At 44.0% G+C, this 20302-nt stretch overlaps 1 protein-coding gene across 1 annotated transcript in view; it reads left to right on the top strand.

Annotated features, from left to right (window-relative positions):
- The window catches only part of TRABD2A (TraB domain containing 2A), a 53997-nt gene extending 33904 nt beyond the window's left edge, over positions 1-20093 (top strand). Inside the window, exons 5-7 of the mRNA XM_031949761.1 lie at positions 7438-7528; positions 16911-17195; positions 18429-20093. Coding sequence (XP_031805621.1) covers positions 7438-7528; positions 16911-17195; positions 18429-18612 — 560 coding nt within the window. The 3' untranslated portion in view covers positions 18613-20093. The remainder of the gene's footprint in view (positions 1-7437; positions 7529-16910; positions 17196-18428) is intronic.
- Positions 20094-20302: the final 209 nt, after the last annotated feature.

Genomic DNA, 20302 nt, shown 5'->3' with positions numbered 1-20302 from the left:
GAATGGGAAAGATATTTCTTTTAAAATTTTTTAAAAAATTTATTTTTATTAAAGCTTTTTATTTTCAAAATATATACATGAATAACTTTCAAAATTCACCCCTACAAAATCTTGTGTTCCAAATTTTTCCCTCCTTTCTCTCTTGCTCCAGACAGCAAGTAATCCAATATATGTTATACATATGTAATTGGAAGATATGTCTCAATAATGAGCCCCAGTTAGCAATAAGCACTAATGTGAACAAGTTTCTGTCTCACACATTGACTAGCTAGGTGACACTGGCCAAGTCACTTAATCTCTCTCAGCCTCAGTTTTCTTTATCTGTAAAAATGGAGGGGGATTAGCCTTGATGGTCTTTAAGGGGCTGTGAGTTTTAACTCTATAATCCTATGGCTCGATAGCTTCCAAGGCATCTTCCAACTTTGAGAACATGTAATTCTGTAGCCATGGCTTTAAATAAAGAAATAAGAGTACTTGGCCAGAAATGGAATATACCTAAGGAAGACTGGAACATTACAAAGATAATCAAGTATTTTAAATTTTTAAAAGAGATAGGAGAAGCCTACTTTTGTCTATCTTCCAAGTATCAATGATTCTTCTTCTTTTTTTTTTTTTTCGAATTTATACTTAGTGTGAGTTTCTTTTAAGTTGTGAACCTTGGTTGGCGATAATCCTGCCTCTGGGGAAACTGAGGCTGTTGGTTCTCTTGAGTCTGTGAGTTGCTAGCTGTAGTGGGTTAAGCCAATTTGGTATTCTTACCAAGACCAGCCCCAAAGTGGTGCTGAGGCGGGAATGGGGTGTGTGTGTGTCCAGGTTGCCTAAGAAGGCAATTGATCTAGATTGGAAACAGGGTAGATTAAAGCTCTCATGAGGGAGAGTTAAGGGTTATGAATGGCTTCATAACTTGGAAAAATGAAAAGATCTAGTCTTTAAAAGAAAAAAAGGCATTATTTGTGCTTTTTTAAAACACAAACTTCTGATTTTGGTTAAATAGCTTACCCAATGGGGAAACTTCTGAAATATGAGAGGGAAGTGTTTAAAAATCCAATGGCAACCATGTTCTTGGGAACCTAGTACAATTTCTTGGGCTGAGAACTGGAGTGTAGGTATTATCTGAATGGAAAGGATGACTTAAGGATCCCAGGTGGAATTGTAATTATTTAACATTAAATTCTTAGATGTCTTTTATTGTTCAAGAAATTACAATGGGATTAAGGGTCTATTTTACAGAAGCTGTGTTTCGAGGGAGGGAAGGAAGCTACTTTTCCTAAGTATTTTAAAGCAACTGATTGGGTCTGCAGCATAAAGAGTGGCTCTGGTTTGGGTAACTGTATGATCTGTGTACTGAGGAGGTTTCTGAGGAGGGGTGAGGAAACTACTTTGGTGAGTTTATGAACCTCCCGTTCGCCATTCTGACCCAATTTTTTTTCATGCATTGAGAAGGAGGGATAGATGTAGGATGACAGTTGCCAAGAACCAGGAGAGAAAGACAGGCTACAGAGATACTTTGTGCTTTTGGCCCTTTGCCTCTCAGATTCCATTTTTTTTTATGGCCAGCTCCAGAGAGCCTTCTTATTTATTTTTAAGCTGGAAGTCAATACTTAACATGGCTACTACATAGTATACAGGTAGTGTCTAGTTATGGGTGAATAGGAAAAATAGGCTTTCCCTATTAAGTAAAGAACACTAAAATCTTAGACTTAATCACTTGTCTACAGAAAATGACTAATTATTAAATTAACAATATCTATAGATTCAAGATTTGTTGTTTTAGTCCTTCATTCTTTCTCTTTTAAAAATTTTCAATAGTATTTTATTTTTCCAGTTACATGTAAAGATAATTTTCAACATTCATTTTTGTAAGATTTTGAGTTCCAAATTTTTTTCTCCCTTCCTTCCTTACCCCCTTCCTCTCCAAGATAACAAGCAGTCTGATATAGATAATGCATGAACAATAATCTTCAGTATATCTCCATATTAATTATGTTGTGAAAGAAAAATTAGAGCAAAAGGAGTAAATCATGAGAAAGAAAAAACAAACAAAAAAGGTGAAAATACCATGTTACATGCTTCAGTCTCCATAGTTCTCTTTTTAGATGTAAATGGCAATTTCTATCCCAAGTCTATTGTAATCTTTCATTCTCTCTCCTTTTTAAAATAATATTTTATTTTTCCAAATATATGCAAAGGTAGTTTTTAATATTCACCTCTGCAAAACCTTGTGTTCCAAAATTTTCTCCTTTCCTCCTCCCCTCTCCCTAAGACAGCAAGCAATCTGATATAGGTTAAACATGTGCAATAGTCCTTGAACTCATTCTAGACACTGTTCTTCCCACTGCACTCCCCAAACAACAGCTCCTCCTTTTACATACAGTGTTCTTCCCACTGTGCTCCCCAAATAACAGCTCCTTCTACATACAGCTGTTCTTCCTTCTATGCTCCCCAAACAACAGCTCCTCCTTTCACATACAGTGTTCTTCCCACTGTGCTCCCCAAACAACAGCTCCTTCTACATACAGCTGTTCTTCCCACTGTGCTCCCCAAATAACAGCTCCTCCTTCTACATACAATGTTCTTCCAACTGTGCTCCCCAAACAGCTCCTCCTTCTACATACAGCTGTTCTTCCTATTTTGCTCCCCAAACAACAGCTCCTCCTTTTACATACAGTGTTCTTCCCACTGTGCTCCCCAAACAACAGCTCCTTCTACATACAGCTGTTCTTCCCACTGCACTCCCCAAACAACAGCTCCTCCTTTTACATACAGTGTTCTTCCCACTGTGCTCCCCAAATAACAGCTCCTTCTACATACAGCTGTTCTTCCTTCTATGCTCCCCAAACAACAGCTCCTCCTTTTACAAACAGTGTTCTTCCCACTGTGCTCCCCAAACAACAGCTCCTTCTACATACAGCTGTTCTTCCCACTGTGCTCCCCAAATAACAGCTCCTCCTTCTACATACAGCTGTTTTTCCACTGTGCTCCCCAAACAGCAGCTCCTCCTCCACGGACAGCGTTCTTCCCACCGAGGTCAGTCAGTGAGTGGAGTTTGTTGAGTGCTTGCTGTGCGTCGGGCTGGGCTAAGCCACGCGTTCACAGAGGAAGGCCCGAAGCCCCTGCCGGCTTTCCGAGTCCCAGGGGGGTTCAGGCTGCACCCCGCTCAGTTCGGAGCCGGGATGCTCCGGGACGCTCCGGGACGCGCAGCGGGGGACGCCGCGCTCCCTGCAGCGCTTGGGGCTCCCAGCCCCAGCCGGGACCCCCGGCACCGCTAATCCGGCCGCAGTCCCTGCGCAGTCTCTCCCCGGCAGAGCCCCCTTCCCCACGTGGCTTCTCTCCCCCGCGGCCTCAGGGCGCTCTCTTCCTTAGAAAAGGGACAAAGGAGGTCCTGGGGCCGCCGGTGCTCTCCCAGGCAGGGGTTTCTCTGCGATCCCGTATCACTGACGGCCCCCCTCATCTCCTCCCACACTTGGCGTCCATTTAGTTACTTACAATCACGCGTTTAAACCCGAAGAGCGCGTTATTACGGGTCCCCTAGCCCTGTAACTTGGCTTCTTGCCAGGTACTTCTTCAAGGGGCCAAACTCCCCTTTTTCTCTAAGCGCTTAAAAACTTAATTGAACAACCCAGAGTGGTTTTTAAAGACAGAGCTCTGCAATAGTGTTCCCACAGCCAATCCTTCCAACCCTTTATAAATGTTCCGGTTTTTTAAGTTAAAAATCATTTTATATTAATAATTTTCTATAATAATTAAAATTTATATATGATATTCCAGAATAAAAACTCAGCTTATTGCCAAGTAAACTACTTATGGAAGGAGCCATAGTTTTTTAGTCTCTGTATAAGCCCCTCTTCTGATACCTCATTATGAAGTGACAAGTGACCGCAGGTTCTCAAGGGCACAGATGCTTAGACAATTCCTGCCCGATTTTGAGTGTAGACCCAGAGCAGATCTTGTCTTCCATGTAAGAACTAGCATTGCTGACTCGGGCCAGGTTTATTCAAGGGGTCACTAGTGACTGATTGTTTTTGTAACTCATTAATTGACATCCTTTGGGCTTGAAGAGGATCCAAATGACGTCACTTGGTTGGAGTCTAAGTATCATGTGGCAGGCTGTGTCCCATCAGCGCAGTAGACAGAGGCTCGGAAGATTATCATGGGTCAAACGCAAATAGTCCCTGTGGTAATTTGTGGAGCCCGGATGAAGGGAAAGGCATTCATCAAGTACTTCAGGCAAACTAGGTGACTTGTGTATGAGGCTGGATTTGAACTCTGGTCCTCCTGATTTCAGAGCTGGTACTCTATCCACTGCACAACCTAGTTAGCTTCAACTTATCCACTTATCTTGGCAGTCTCTTTTCCAGGATTGATTGGTAATTAGATCGATCCACATTGATAATGAGGCTGACACTCACATTGCTAGAGTTAGCTCAAGGTTTGGGAGGCTCTGAAGGAACGTGTGTGTGGGGGGAGGGATTCAACTGACCACCAAGCTGAAGGTCTACAGAGCCATTGTGTACACCTGTGAAACCTGCCAGAAAATTGAACTGCTTCCATGTGAATTATCTCAGGGAGATTCTGAAGATCACCTGGTGGGATAATATATTGGATCTGAGATCCTTTCTGGACTAAACTGTCCAGTGTTCCAGCTCTGCTGCAGAGAGCACAACTTGGGCTGGTCACACGATTGCCAAAAAGACTGTTTTGTGAAGAACGCACACAGGGCAAGTGCTTACGTGGTAGTCAGAAAAAGCAATACAGGGATATTCTGAAAGTCTGTTATGTCATTGCCCTTTACAAGAGACAGACATTGGTGTGTGAGGTGATTATTCTCAAAGGAGAAGGCAGAATGTAAGTTACTGGAAGACAGGGATGAGTTTGTCATTCTTTGCATTCTCAAAACCCAGCCTGGCACATAATGGGACCTCAGCAGCCGTCTTGTCCATTTTAAAAATGAGGGAAGTGAAGTGATTGGATTGAAAGCGTCTGAGTGGGAGTTGAACCCATATTCTCTGACCTCCTTTCATTGTGCTATAAAATAAAACCCCTGATGCTTGGTGATGGAAGGAACCAGGGTGTTCAGTGTCTCAAAGAAAGTGGGAGCAGTGGGGATGGTAAAAGTTCTGTTGTGAAATACATTTGTAGATCTAGAGCCATCAAAGATCTGTATACTTCTCAGAAGCTTTTGCATGTATAGAACAAGTATATTCTTCCAGAGAGAATTGGAAAGTGCTGGACATAACGAGTAACCTCCCTCCCAAATGCAATGGAAATGACTGGATGCTCGTGTGTAGGAATCAGCTGTCTTTGTCCAGGCTCACCTTATCTGAGCAAAGGCCAAAATCAGCATCCAATCAGGGGAAAGGATAAAGATGCAAAGATAAAGCATCCAATTATAGCCAGTTCTCCAGGACCACTTTGAATGAGCAGTTTCCAAAAAATGAGAAATAGACATAAATAAAAACCTTGATCCATCTTCAAAAGCCTAAATTAAGTGTTTTTTCTCCATGAAACCTGTTCTAGCCCCTTTGTTCTTCCCCCAGCTCCCCAGAGCACTTTGTTGTATTTAATCACTTATTTGTGACATTATAACAGGGTGATAACATTACAGCCTCCAAACCAGCAAGATCTGAGTCCAAGTTCTACCTCTGACAAATAACCGGCTTTGTGACTTAGATAATCACTTACTTTTCCAGTGCTTTCCCCACCCAACAACTTCCTAAAACTGTAAGTTCTAGAGAAGGTGCCCACTGGTATTGGCGGAGGGAGTTTCTTGAAACACTTGGGTATTCCTTGTGCCAGTGAAATTAAAGGTCCAGTTGCTATCGCCATTTGTATACCTTTTATCCCTGTACTGGATGATAAGCTCCATGAGGTCAGAGACCATGTTTTATCTAAGTTTTATCTTGCCCCCAGTGCCTGCCACACAGTAGGTGATTACTGAACATTTCTTGACATGCTTTGTCTGCTTTCTTGTTTTGAACCTTGTTTTATAAACTTTGGCCCCAAACCCAAGTTTACTTCATGAAAAGAATATAATTGATTTTTTCTTGGATGCTTGAGGATCTTCAAACCTGCCATTCTGAGTCCTCAGCTTGAGCCCTGGGCTGTCTTTTAGAGGAAAAGATAGACGTTGGGTTCCATTGAGGAGCACCCTTGGAAGCGAAGATGATAAAATAAATAAGTTTCTCACACTCAGACACTGGTGATTGCCTGAGCACTCAGTTGATAATTAAAGGTTAGAGGTTTCCTGTTTCGGCCCAATTATTTTCTGCACAGCAAAAGAGGCAGGTAACTATTGGACTTGGTCTGGAATGTTGTCCGGTTCCATACAGTGAGTTTTCAAAGGGACCACGCTCTGTGTGAGCACCTGGTTCTGTGGCTCTCATACAGTATCCTCCAGCCAGAGCTGAGCTCTGAGTGAGTTGAGAGACCACGCTATGGGAACCAGGGGAAAATGAACTCCTTTGTGGTAAAACATCAAAGTTTCTACCACTCCCCAGGCAGCATCTTTCTTGGTCCACTTGGTAAGAGATAAAATGGCAGCAATGATTCTGTGAGCTGTGGTGGCAAGTGTCCTGAATCACGAGCCAGACAACTTGGGTTCAAGGTCTCCCTACCTGAGAAAGTAATTCCATTTCTCTTTGACTCCATTTCTTCATCTGTAAATTGGAAATAATGGCACCTGGCCATTTATATGGCATTTAAAAATTTGCAAAGCTCTTTGCACTTAAAATCTCATTTAATAGGGGCAGCTAAATGGCACAGTGAATAGAGCACCAGCCCTGAAGTCAGGAGGATCTGAGTTCAAATCTGGCTTCAGGCACTTAACACTTCCCAGCTGTGTGACCCTGGGCAAGTCACTTGACCCTAATTGGCTCAGCAAAAAACAAAACAAAATAACTCATTTAATCCTCAGCAGTCCTCCTGTGTAGTAAGTATGGCAGGTGTGGCAATTCCTATGACAGATGGGGAAATTGAGCCTCAGAGGGAGAATTATTTGCTAGTAATAGAATTTCACATTTGGAAGGGACCACCTTGTAATGATCCTTGGAAAATGATTCCCTGCACATCATACAACTTCACCTCGGAGGTCCTCCAGTGAACAGGGTGGGGAGTCTCCTTCCATTTTCAGATAGCTATAATGGTTATAATGGCCCCTCTAGGGCCAAGTGGATCAAGTCCAATAATCCTTCTCTAATAGGAAAACATAGGAGTTTCTTGAAGGGAGCTGTTGTGTTGCCCAGGAGCCTTCTCTTCTCCCAGGCCCATTTTGGCCATACCTATCCTTCCCATAGAGACGCTTGTCCTGTCTCCCTCAAGTGGTGGCTCTTTACAGTGGTAAGGGAGTGGTTCCCCCATGTTCCTTTCTGTGTGTGTGTGTGTGTGTGTGTGTGTGTGTGTGCGCTCTCCAGAGATTCTGATTGTTTTTCTTAACTGCAGGTCATTTCATGGGCAACGACACAGTGCTTGATGTTTTGAGGAGAGAAGGGTATGAGGTAGAACACATCCCTGCCGGACAACCTATCAACAAGTAATCCATCTGCATTCTTTCCCGGGTTGAAGACTAGCTAGATCCACAAGTAGACCTTGATCTTGACCTAGAACCATTGGGCTCCAAAACCACAAGTATTCCCCCACCACAATGCTCTAGGGTCCCTTTGTTCCTGTTAAGCACTTGCTGTGGGCCAAGCTGTGCTCTGGGATGTAGTTGTCCTTGCCTTCAGGGAGCTTATAGTCTACTCCAGTCTTGGGTTTTCCATTTGTTTTTTTCTGAGGCTGCTGGAAGAAGTTATTTTTATTTTATTGAACTGACTTGAGACTAAAGAGTAAAATGACCCAGGAAATGGAAGAATCAGGACTCCAAAGAGTCAGGAGCCCTGACTCTCCCACTTTCTAGGTCATTTTATTGCTGGACTTTGGTTTCCCGATCTGTGAAATGAGAACCATAATACGTGGTCTTTTCACAAGATGGTTCAATTCTGTTCAACAAGCGTTCATGATTAGTGGGCCTCTGGCTCCAAGAAGTGGACGGAACCCTGCCCTCAAGGAGCTTACCTAAGATACACCATATACAAGTATCAGTAAATTAGCATTAGATGCAAAATAACTGGTTATAAGGACCAAGTGACACAGTGAAAACCCTTACACATAATATAAATGTAAATTGAGTCATAAGCATAGTATTTCTATGTTCCAGTCATTGTGCTCAGTGTTGGGAATACAAGGAAAGGTGAAAATGAGGTTCTGGCTATTTATGGAATGTTACTTGTTCATATAATAAAATTGAGAGCTAGAATGGATGGCAAAGGCCCCTCTGCTCCTCAGAAAACGAAAATGAGACCTGCAGAGATTGAGGTTGTTTCCTTATTGTTATTTCCCCAGAGTTCCTTTTAGGCCCTAAGTCTGGCTGTTAATAGGCATTTTTAAGGACTCACTCTGGGGCCGGGTGTGTTTGTATGCTCCTGTCTCTCTGGGAGGCTGAGGCTGGGGGATTGCTTGAGCACAGGAGTTCTGAGCTTAGGAGGGTGAAAAGTGATCTGGTGGCGGCTCTAATCTGACTTCAGGAGAGGAAGAGGGTCACCATGTTTCTCAGAGATGGGGCAGACTGGTCCAGGTGGGAACAGCAGCCAATTAGAGCTTCTATAGCAATCAGTAGTGTGATCATATGTCTGACAAATGTTTAATGACAAATGAGTCGGTCATTAAACTGACTGAATAGTCTATATCTAAACATTGCGTGAATGGTGAAATCAATCCCTGCTCAAGGAGCTTCCATTCTAATGGGGGTGGAGTGAGAAAGAAAGTGGAGAAAAAAGACATACATATATAATTGATATTACATGTATGTACATATATAAATATATACATTTTTATTTATATCTATATAAATATATAGACATGTTTTTATTTATATCTGTATAAATATATATATGGATACATTTTTATTTATATCTCTGTATTTATTTATTTCTGTATCTATATATAGCGAGAGAGTCAGAGAAAGAGACAGACAGACAAACAGAAAGAGGATCGCAGATAACCTTACTGGGATAGATACTGACTGTGGGAGATGGGAAGAAACTTAGGAAACAGTTGACCCTAACCAGATTAAGTGAAAAGAGAATTGTCTAAATCTCTGATTGGTCAGTAAAATCACTTTTCCATTCCCCAAAATAGAAATCTTTTGGCTTTCTTAACTTGACCCGGCTTTCATGGCCCAATTTCCTAGAATTTCCTTACTACTCCAACTACTTTTTCTCTTTTCTGAACTCAGTTATAGGACTTTAAAGTTGGCAGGGCCATAGGGACCTGTGCCCGAAGATCATTTCCCACTACATCTTCCTCATGAAATTGATCATTCAGTATCTCTGAAGATCCCCACTTGTGATTATGATGACGATTACTCTGAAGATTCCCACTTATAGGGAACTCATTACCCCTCACTGCGCTTACAGAAAGCACTAATTATGAGTAAGTTTTTTCTTCTGTCAAGTTTTAAATATCCCTCCTTCCAATTTCTACCCATCGTTCCTTGTTTTCTCCATTGGTATAAAGCAGAAGTACAATACCTCTTCCACGTGACAGGTTTTAACATTTTTGAAGATGGTTTCCCCCTGCCAAGTCTTTTCTTGGACTTCCTAGTAAACATCTCCAGTACATTCAAACAGTCTTTGGGGGTAAGATCTTAAGGCCTTTTACTGTCCCTACGTGCTCTTGCTGTGGGAAGAACATGATGTCTGTGCACTGTTCTCAGGTTACAATTTTTGAGTTTCTAGCAACAGTCCATTCTGAGAATCATAGGTTAGACTCCTTACAGCTTATCAGTATCTTTCTGAAAACTTCCATCCAGAGTCAAACAGGATTCTGCTGGTATGGGCTGACAGCGGCAGGGTACCTTGAGACCATCTCTTCCCTAGGACAGTGACTCACCACTTCTCCAAAGCAAGAAAAGTTTGAATCCCCCTTCTAAGGACATACTTATTCCATTATGAACTCACATTGAGCCTATGGTCCACTGCGACCCCCAGATGTTCTCCAAAGGAGCTAGTGTCTTTCCATACCCTCCCTCTCTTATCTGAATTTTTAACTCTCTTGTTGTATGAGATCAGTGCCATGTAATTTCTCATTTCCTGGTTCTTTGATGATTTCCCATGTGTGAACTTTGCCTTCACAGCTAGATTGTAAGCTCCTGTAGGTATATGCCCTTGCCCAGCTTGGGCTCCTGTGATGGAGATGCTGGCTCCCACACTTCCTAAAGCTGTCCCACCATGCCTGAAGGCCCTTGTTCTGGCCTTAGTTCCAGGTACACGGCTTTCAGTTCCAAATGCCTTTTTATTCAGTTCCTAGGTCTGAGGCCTTCTCCTCCACCTTGTCTCTCCTGGACCTCCCTGTGGCCTTAGGCACTCAGCAGTAGGTAGGTGTTGCCCCATTTCCTTGATTGTTAAATTCTGAAGCATTGTGGACCCGACTTTAGTGTCCCGCCTTCCTTAGGGTTGGCCAGTTGTCAAACCCCAGATTTATTAGAGAAGTAAACAACCTTAAAGGGCCTCAGGTCTGGTTCGGGGTCTGTGGAGATTGGCTGCTACCCCCTTCTTTTTTAAAAAAAAATTGAAATTTATTTGCAATACGATATAATATGTAATATAATACTATAAAATTATAAAAATTATTTTTAAAAAATTTAAAAATATTTTATTATTTTTCTCACATGGAAAGACATTTTTTAACTTTCACTTTAAAAGATGTTTGAGTTCCAAATTTTCTGTCTCCTTCCTCCACTTCCCCTTTCCCGAGACAGTAAGCAATCTATGGATAATCCATAGGCTGGCTCCTTCCTGACCTTTTAAGGTAGGTTGCCTGCCTCCTAAGTTATACTGAGTCCCAGCAGGTGGGGGCTGCCTTGGCCAGCCTGTATTCTTAAGGGCCTGGAAAGGCAAGGAGACAGTCTTCCATCCCCGTTCTGGAGCTGCAGGTGACTACCCCTTTTTCCATCCTCAGAATAGTTAAAGATGGCGGTCCTTGGGCATGAATTTTCTGGGTGGTCCTGGTATCTCTCAGGCATCAAAAGAATGGCTGGTCTCTGACCTCCAAAATGCAGGGATTCTTAACTTTTTTGTGACCTCTAGCTCTTTGGCAAAGCTTCTAGACCCTTTCTCAGAATATAGTTTTTAAATGCATAAAATAAAATACATAGGATTACAAAGGAAACTAATATCTTGAAATAGTTTCAAAAATATAAATGTAATATGTCTGTGTATATAGACATATACATAAATACACATAGATACATGTGTGTATATATACATGTGTATGTTTAAAGTTCACAGATGTCAGGGAACAACCCCATGCTCCTAATTCTAAATCTAGCTCCCTATGATCCCATTTAAACTCTTTTAGCCTCAGTTTCCCAATCTGTCAAATGAAGGAACTGTTCTTGACAATCTTTAGTCTTTTTTTTAACTCTAAATCTATGATCCCATTATGCTGTGAAGTTCTTTAACTTCCCTGGGTCTCAGTATCCTAATTTGTATAATGAAGAAATTAATCTTAATAATTGCTAAAATCTTTTCTAGCTCTGAATATATGATCCTGTGAGGTCATTTAATCTCTTGTCGGTTTCAGTTTCCTTATCTGAAATGGGGATAATAATAGCCCCCCCAAGGCTTTTACAAGGATAAAGCATGATCTAAATGTTGGCTGTTGCTATTATTATATTTAGTTGGGCAAAACTGGCTTTTTAAGTAGTGAGGTTTTTAAACTTTTGAGCTATGGATTTTTGTTTTGAGAAGGAAAATTGAGATCCCTGAGCTCACTTTTTAAAAACAAACCTCTCTGGACTCTTAATTAGGAAATCTAGAGCCCCTCCCTCAGGGATGCTGCAAGGATAAAGCACGATCTAAATGTTGGCCGCTACTATTATTATATTTAATTAGACAAAACTGGCTTTTTGAGTAGTAAAGTTTTTAACCCTTTGAGCTATGGATTTTTGTATTGAGAAGGAAAATTGAGATCCCTGAGCTCACTTTTTAAAAACAAACTGCTCTGGATTCTTAATTAAGGAAACTAAAGCTTGTTGGGCATTCATGGTGGACCTTCCCATGTCTTTCTGGTTGTGTCATTGGACCAGCCTCTCTTGGGGGGCCAGAACTCAGTACAACCCATCGGCATTTAGGAATTGTGGAATTCTACAACTAGAGGGGATGTCAGGGATGGAAGGTGGAAATGGGGATTGAGAAGTTAAATGACTTTCCAAGAATTTGAACTCATGTCTTCCTGACTGTAAGTCAAGCTCCATCCACCGAGTCACACGATCTGGTAAAAAAATATCTATATCCTACTGGATGGACCAGAGCCTCCCTACACAATGGCAAGGTGGATTGGCGTCGAGAATAGAGTTTCCAATCCCACTGCTTCCACTACAAGTGTGATCTCATTGGAGTCAACTTTGTTGTCTCAGGCACAGTGGGAGAGTGCCAGTCCTGGAGTTGGGATCTGAGTTCAAGTTCTACCTTAGGCACTGGACATTTACTGTGTGATCCTGGGCAAATCACTTAACCTGATTGCCTTGCCAAAAAATAAAATAAAATGAGTCATTTGCGAGTCCCTTCCAACTTCTGTGATGATCACAAGAACTTAGTGGAAGGATAATTTTTACCATGTGGGAGATGAGAAAACTGAGATTTCTTGATGGTCACAAAGGAGAAAAAAAGAAAGCAGAATGGAGCCTGGAGATCTTAGATTCATAGATTTAGAGCAGGCAGGGGCCTTGGGGACCATCATTATATAGGTCTACATATATATATAATATATTATGAATACAATGAATAATATAACATTATTACATATTACATATAAATGATATAATTAACTACAATGTTATAATGATATATTGTGTCATATAATATGTGATATATAATAAAACAATATAACATTATAATAAAATAATAGTAATTATAATAGTGAAGCAGCAAGATGGTGCAATGAATAGAGGGCTGGGTCTGAAGTCAAAGGACTCCTCTTCCTAAATTTAAATGTGGTTTCAGACACCTAATAGCTGTATGACCATAGGCAAGTAACTTGACTCTGTTTGCCTCAGTTTCCTCATCTGTAAAAATGAGCCAGAGAAGGAAGCCCTGGAGAAGCTTTGAGAAGGAGCTCGAATGGCAAGCATTCGAGTATCTTTGCCAAGAAAACCCAAATGGGATCCTAAGAACTGGACATGACTGAAAAATGACTGAACAACAACATGATTATAATATTAATTACATTTTACATAATTATAAAATGTGGATTATATGTCTGAGGACCAGGACCTTCTCTTTTTTAAAGGGCTTTTGTGAATTCCTCTTGGAAATCCATCTCTAGAGAGAAGAGGAGGAGAGGGCAAGGTTACCTGGGTTATGTCAGGATTGTAAGGGAAGGGCTTAGAGCACTTTGCTCTAAGTGCGAGTGATGCCATCTCAGAGAAGTATCCACAGCTTTCTAAGATCACAATTTAAGAATTTGAATGGACGTCAGAAACTATCTGTTTGAAACCTCCTCATAATTACAAAGTAAGATATTGAAGTAAATGAATATTTTAAAAATTGTTTTTATGTGTGATTGGAAAATAAATTTTCCATTATGAGGTTATGAGGTTAATGACTTATGAGGTTAAATGACTTGCTTGAGGTCGTAAGTATCTGAGGCAGGATAAGAACCCAGGACTTCTGATTAAAGGGACCATTCCTGGCCCAGAAATAACCATCCCATCTCATGGCTGTCACCAGTAAGAGAGGTTTTCTTTTCCTACTTGGCTAATTGTTGAAACAGCAGACTGTCTGCATGATCACATGATGATGAGTAGCTTAATATTTAGAAATATCAGGATAATTGGAACTGCCCCACTGTGTGAACCCCACGGAGTTTGGTGCCTCTTCCCAGAGCCTTTGATCTGGGGCTTTCTCCTCCTAGAGTTCTGGGACTGTAAAGGAAATTTTTTTTTCCAATTGGGAAGATCCTGGGAATAATGATGGGCATAAGGATGTGTGTTAGCCCAGTGAAGTCAAACTAAAGTAGAAACAGGATCCCTCCAGGCTTCAGAGTAACAATTTAAAATGTAATCTTATTTGTGTTTTATTGTACTTTTATTTATTTTGTGAAATATTTCCCAATAATATTATAATCCGAAGTCAGGAAGATCAAATTTGTATTAATTGTGTGAGTCATTGACTGTGTATCTATGAGGGTGATGATAATTGAAACTTATATATAGCCCTTTGAGTTTTGCCCTCTCCATTATGTATAGTTTCCCCAAAACTTCAAAGAAGCCTTGGGGGGCTAGATACTATAGATTATCACTGCTGTTTTACAGAATGGGAAACTGAGGCCCAGAGGGGCCCATGCCTTGTCCATGGTCATATAGCTAATAAGTCTCAGGTGGGACTTGAACCCATCTTGGATCTAGGGTTTATGGCACCCGAGTATATTGACTCTTGATTGCTGGGATGAATGTGATCCGAGAGATCTTTTGATCTCTCATTTGGAGCATCTTCTAGATTTGAGAAGGCCAAATTTCAAAGAATTCAGAGAAAGAACGATAGAAACGACATTTATTTTGAAAATTATTTTTTCCAGCTGTGAAGTATTTAGATTTTGATCCTCCTACTTTCTCTCTTCTATTCAAAAAAAGAAGAAAACCAAAAGCTTTGTAAAAAATCAGCATAGTTTAGCAAAAGCAAATTCCCACATTTGCCATGGAGCCTGGCACTGGTTTGGAGGCTGGATGGAAGGAGAGGAGTTGGTTTTGGACATGCAAACTTTGAGGTTGTGGAGAAATGGCCAGCCAAATGGGCAGCTAACCTCGGTGAGGGGGGGGGAACTTTGGGGAACATGATCTCAGAGGCCACCTAGTCTAACCTTCTCCTTTTTAAATGAGGAAATCAGTGACTAAATAATTGCTCCAAGGTCACGTAGGTGTTTAACACCTTAAGTGGGATTTGAGTTTGGTTCCGAGGTGCCTGGGGCTCTTTCCACTGGCCTGGACTCCTCTGGATGATGTCCAAGCAGAGGGGAGTCTGAAGGAGGGTGAGTAGAGGGGGAAAGGCCAGAGGAACGAGGCCGGTGGTAGAACCAGGTAAATGCCTGCAGTCAGAGAGCAGGAGGACTGAGGCTTGGCCAGCAAAAGGAACTACGAGGGTGGGTGTAGAGAAAGGGCGCATAAAATCCAAGGGAGAAATGGCTTCTAAACATGTGGGTGGTGGTTTAGGGGGGCCTGAGGGTGGGACCTCAGCAAAGTCTGGCTGGATCCTTTAGATTCCCAGCATAGAAGGATCCTCTTACTGTAGATCCTTTCAGTAACAGGATATTTGCAGCAACGTGGAGCTGGAAGGGGCCTTCTGGTCTACCCTCCCGATTGGCTCCTGTAGATTCCTACAGGATACGCTTAACAACAGGGAGGTGGAAGGGGCCTTCTGGTCTACCCTCCCGACTGGCTCCTGTAGATTCCTACAGGATACGCTTAGCAACAGGGAGGTGGAAGGGGCCGTCCCGACTGGCTCCTGTAGATTCCCATAATATCAGGATACTCTCAGCAACGTGGAGCTGGAGGGGAACATCCTGACCGACTCCTGTAAATTCCTACAATAACAGGATGCCCTTGGAAGTGTGGAGCTGGAGGGGCCATCTGGTCTACCTCACCTATTTCACAAATGGAGAAAACGAGGCCCGGAGGCTGGGTGGCTTTGGGTCACAGAGTAGGGCGGTCTGGTGCAAGTCGCCCATTTTATGGATGAGGAAGTGGAGGCCCGGGAGGAGGGAGGGGGTTGGTTTCTAGACTTTGCTTCCTCAGGGCTTTTGGGGATCCCGGCATTGGTGACTATCCGGGAGCTGGTCTCCGTCAGTCTCCACGGCCTGAGTTAGGTCAGGGGAAACCTCCGAGGTTCTCCGTGACAGCCGAGGAGCTGAGGCACAGGTGAAGCGGCCTGCCTGGGGCCGCGAGCTGGGCTTGGGGGATTTATCTGGTTAGGTTTCGGGGCCTATAAGGGGCCGCGCTGCCTCCATCAGGTGGGGGGGGTTAGAAAGTTCCAGAATGCTCCATTTGTAACCGTCCCCTATCCGGTAGCAGGACTGGGAGTGTCTGTGGCGCCGGCCTCGCGGGGAGGGAGGCACAGGGTCCATGCTGCCGCTGAGGGCCCCTCCCGGCGCCCCTGGTGCCCCCTCTCAAGTCCCTCCCGCGGCCCGGCCCCACCTGACATTTTGGGGAACATTCAGGCCCATTGGTGGGTGGGGGGAGGGGAAGGCAGACATTTTCCTCCCGGGCGGGGGGCTGGCTGTGCATCCCGGACAGCCGCAAGGTGGCGCTGCGCCCCCCCCCCCCAGTAGCGTGTAAGCTCCTTGAAGGCAGGGAGGGCTCGCTTTTCCTTGTCCCAGCTCTTGGCGCAGTTGTGGCCCCGGGGCCTTTCTGATGCTCAGCCGGCCTGGCTCCATTCCCGGAAACAGGAAGAGCCCCCCCCCCCCCATCTCCCTTCCCCGAGGGTGGTTGGGGGGAGGGGCTGTCCTGAAGCTGAAGTGAGGCAATCTTTCCTCATTGGATGGGGGCGGGCGTAAGGGGCGGGACATGGAAAAGGCGGGAGCGGCGGCTGGTGTGGGGGATGGGGAGCCGGCGCCCAGCCGCCAAGGTCCCAGGCGCTGCCCCGTCACACCCTGAGCAAGCCGAGCAGCCCCTTCCCGTGTCTGCCCAGACAGAATGTCCTGTCCCCAAAACCAAGGTCTGGTCCCCGCCCCAAAAGTGCAGTTTTAAAGCGCAGTCCCGTCGGGCCCTGGGGCCCCTCAGACCACCCCCCATTTCACAGGCGAGGGAGGCCGGGCTGGGCTTCGGGTCTGGGCTTTGCTGGGAGCCCCTGACACGGCCTCTCCGACGCTCTGTTTGCCAGCGAGAAGCCCCGGAGAGCCCCTTGCACTCTGTCCCCGCCTCCCCCTGCCCGCGCGCCCCACGGGGCGGCCAAGGCGCCCCGCCCCCTCGGGCGGCCCGGGGAGGAGGAGGAGGAGGACGGGGAGGAGGAGGAGGAGGAGGAAGAGCTGCTGCCCCACCTGCTCCTGCCCGGGAATGCCGACCTGCTGGAGAAGATGGACAGGAAGTACAGGAGAAAAAGGAAGAAGCAGCTGAAGAAGCAGCGGCTGCGGCAGTTCAGTGACCTGTGGGTGCGCCTGGAGGAGGGGTCAGTGTCCCGGGGCTGCTCTCGTCTGGGGGCGTCACCGACCCTCCTCTCTGGGGGAGGGGGGGTCAAAGACCGACGTGAGAAGGGGAGGGGGAGGGGGGAAGGAGGATGGAGAGGGGGAGGGGGGAAGGAGGACGGGGAGGGGGAGGGGGGAAGGAGGACGGGGAGAGAGGAAGAGTAGAGGAGGGAGGATAAGCACTAGCTAGGGACAGCAAGCTGACCATATGAGAAAGGCTTTTCCACTTCTCCTGGATCAGGGTAACCTGAACATGTATTTAGGGATAATTACTCTTATCATTTGTTTTCCTTCTACCTGCAAATGTTATAGGAACACAGGTTTAGAATTGAAAATTATCCAAGGGATCGAGTCTAACTTTACATGTAAATAAACTGAAGTCCACAGGTGTTAAACTGAGGTTGGTCAGTTCAACAACCATTAATCAAGTGCTTAGTATGCGCCAGGCACTTAAAAGAGGTCAGGTGATTTTCTCAGGTCACACAGCTAGTAAATGTCTGAGGCTGGATTTGAACTCGGGTCTTTCCCTACACAGTGGGGATTGTGAGAAGGATAGTGCAGCTCTCTTGAAGTTTGTGAGGGGCTGCTGTGTAGCTGAGGTTTGGGCTTGTTCTTCTTAGTCTCAAGGGACAGAACTGTTTACCAGGGATGGAAGCAGCAGACAGGCAGATTTCAAGTCGATAGAGTGAAAACTTCCCAACAATGAGAATTGATGCAAGTTCCCCTTCACAAGGTATCTCAAAGGTTGGCTTCAACCATCATATCGGATGTTATATAATGCTTTCTTTGAGAAGGCTAGGAGACTTAGTGGCTAGGAAGATATACTCAGAACTCAGGAAGACCTAAATTAAAATCTAGTGTCAGACATGTCCTAAATGTATGATCCTGAAGAAGTCACTTAACTTCTGTCAGCTTCAGTTTCTTTGTTTCTCAGTAATATCAGTATAATAATACTACTTTCCTCAGGTTGTTGTGTGAATAAAATGAGATAATATTGATAAAGTGCTCCATAAATAATAGTTATTATTTATCTTATTTAAAACAATATACATAAAGGGTACACTATTGTACCTGATTCATACTAGGCACATAAATGCTTGACTGATTGATTGTGTTGTATTTCATTATTCAAGGACCGAATAGTTTCATTTTCAGTGTCATCCCTGCCTGGTTTGGAGGTGGTAAGTCTCATCATTCTTTCCTCCTTTTTCTCCTAGTGCCCCAGCTCCGCTTCCTCGGATTCGAATTGTCAATGGGTACATCACGGTGGAGCCCCTGCTGCCGGGCCACAGGAGATCGCTCCATACCCAGACGGTGTCGAACAGCGCCTGCCTGTCCCTCTGGACGCTTCTGTTTTGGTTGTTGACTCTGGCGCTTCAAACAGAGATCACACTTTTCTGAGACGAAACCCCAGGGGTGCGTCATTATATAAGGGCCTGAAAAGCAGAAGGCCTTTACACCTGTTACTTGAAAGGACCCGACCCTTCCGGCCAGGGCCGTCTCACCTGTGTGACAGCCCTGTGGGGAGGACGCTTTGAGTGAAAGCCATTTAGTTTAATTCTTCTCTTCTGAAGAATGACATCCATGTTATCCCAGAATGCTTTGGGGAGATGTATCATGTTGTAAGATAGCTGTAATTTAGTTCTGTGGAAATCATTAAATACGTTTTGTCTGGACTTTTACTTTTTCTGCTCCTGTGCTGCTGCAGGAATATACTATGCAAATAGGGTTCGAGTTCCACCTGGGACACTTTGTGGCTGTATGACCCTGGTCATTTTCTTGGGAAATCTCTGAGACTGTATGTGGCCAAGTGGAGGCTAATGTGTGTTGTTAGAGGAAGTTAGTCTGGGGAGTATCCTGCCTGCAGAGTCAGTAAGCATTTATTAGGCACCTGCTGTGTACCAGGCTCTGTGCTAATTACTGAGGATACAAAGGACAAAAGTAGACTCAGTCCTCCAGGAGCTCACATACTGATGGGGGCAAATAACAGGTATAGAAAAACTCACCATAAGCTTGAACTGTGCTCATTCTGAATTTACAGATAAAGAAACTGAGGCACACAGAGAAGGGCAGGGACATGTTCAGATTCATGGTCCTGGGTCTCCTATCCAAGGCTCTCTCCACTCTACCCCATTGCTTTATATAGCCAAGCAAGTGCAGTTGCTAGTATGATGCTTTTGATATTTGGGAAATTTTTACAATATTTAAAAAAGATAATAAAGCCCTATTCTCTCACCTTTCTCATTCTCAGCTGTCAAAAGGGGGTCTTAGAAGAGTTCTAGCTGTAAACCACCCCGCAGCCACAAAATGAGGTTAGGTCTCTCAGAGCCAGGGAGAAATCCTTCCCAGACTCAGTTTCCCCAGCTGAAAAGTAAGGGGAGATGGTGTTAGAAGAGTTCTGAGGATCCATGGGGAGACCTCACTTCCTGGTTTTCCTGTTCTGTAGAAGGAAAACGACAGCCTTGGAGGGGGATTCCACGTTCCCCCTTCCTCATGACATCAGTCATGTTTTAGCTGAAACTCTTCCCCCATTCCTTCTAAGACTATGACTTCATTGCAGTGGATGTTACCCACCCCCATCCAGGTCTCCTTGAATCTTAGTGAACAGCCTCCCATAGTCTGTGGGGCTGAAGCGTTTATCACCCCAAGGCCAGCTGCAGTGGCAGCCCACTGAATTTTGCTGAGGTCGTCATCATCTGTCCCTGGGCCTGCCAGGGTTTGCTGGCATAGCCTCCAAGAACCCAAGGTCATCTCTAAACCAGGATGAGATGTCAGAAATTGCTAAAAATAATAGGACCCTTTCAGAACTCAATTCCCACCTCCCACCACTCCCCTCTCCCTATAGCCACTACTACCTCTATTTTAATTTAATTTTATTGATATTGGTATTTGATTTATATAAATATTGATATTGATAATAAAATATTGATAGTTCATTGATATTGATATTTTCCCAGTTACATTTAAAACAATTTTTTTCTTTACATTTCTTTTTTTAAACTTTGAGTTCCAAATTCTCTACTTTCCTCCCTACCCCTAACTCCCATTAAGATGTGAAATTATACAAAACATTTTCATGTCATGTTGTGAC

Source organism: Sarcophilus harrisii, chromosome 2 (assembly GCF_902635505.1).
Source record: "Sarcophilus harrisii chromosome 2, mSarHar1.11, whole genome shotgun sequence".
Taxonomy (NCBI): Eukaryota; Metazoa; Chordata; class Mammalia; order Dasyuromorphia; family Dasyuridae; genus Sarcophilus; species Sarcophilus harrisii.
This window is presented reverse-complemented; position numbering and strand designations above follow the sequence as displayed.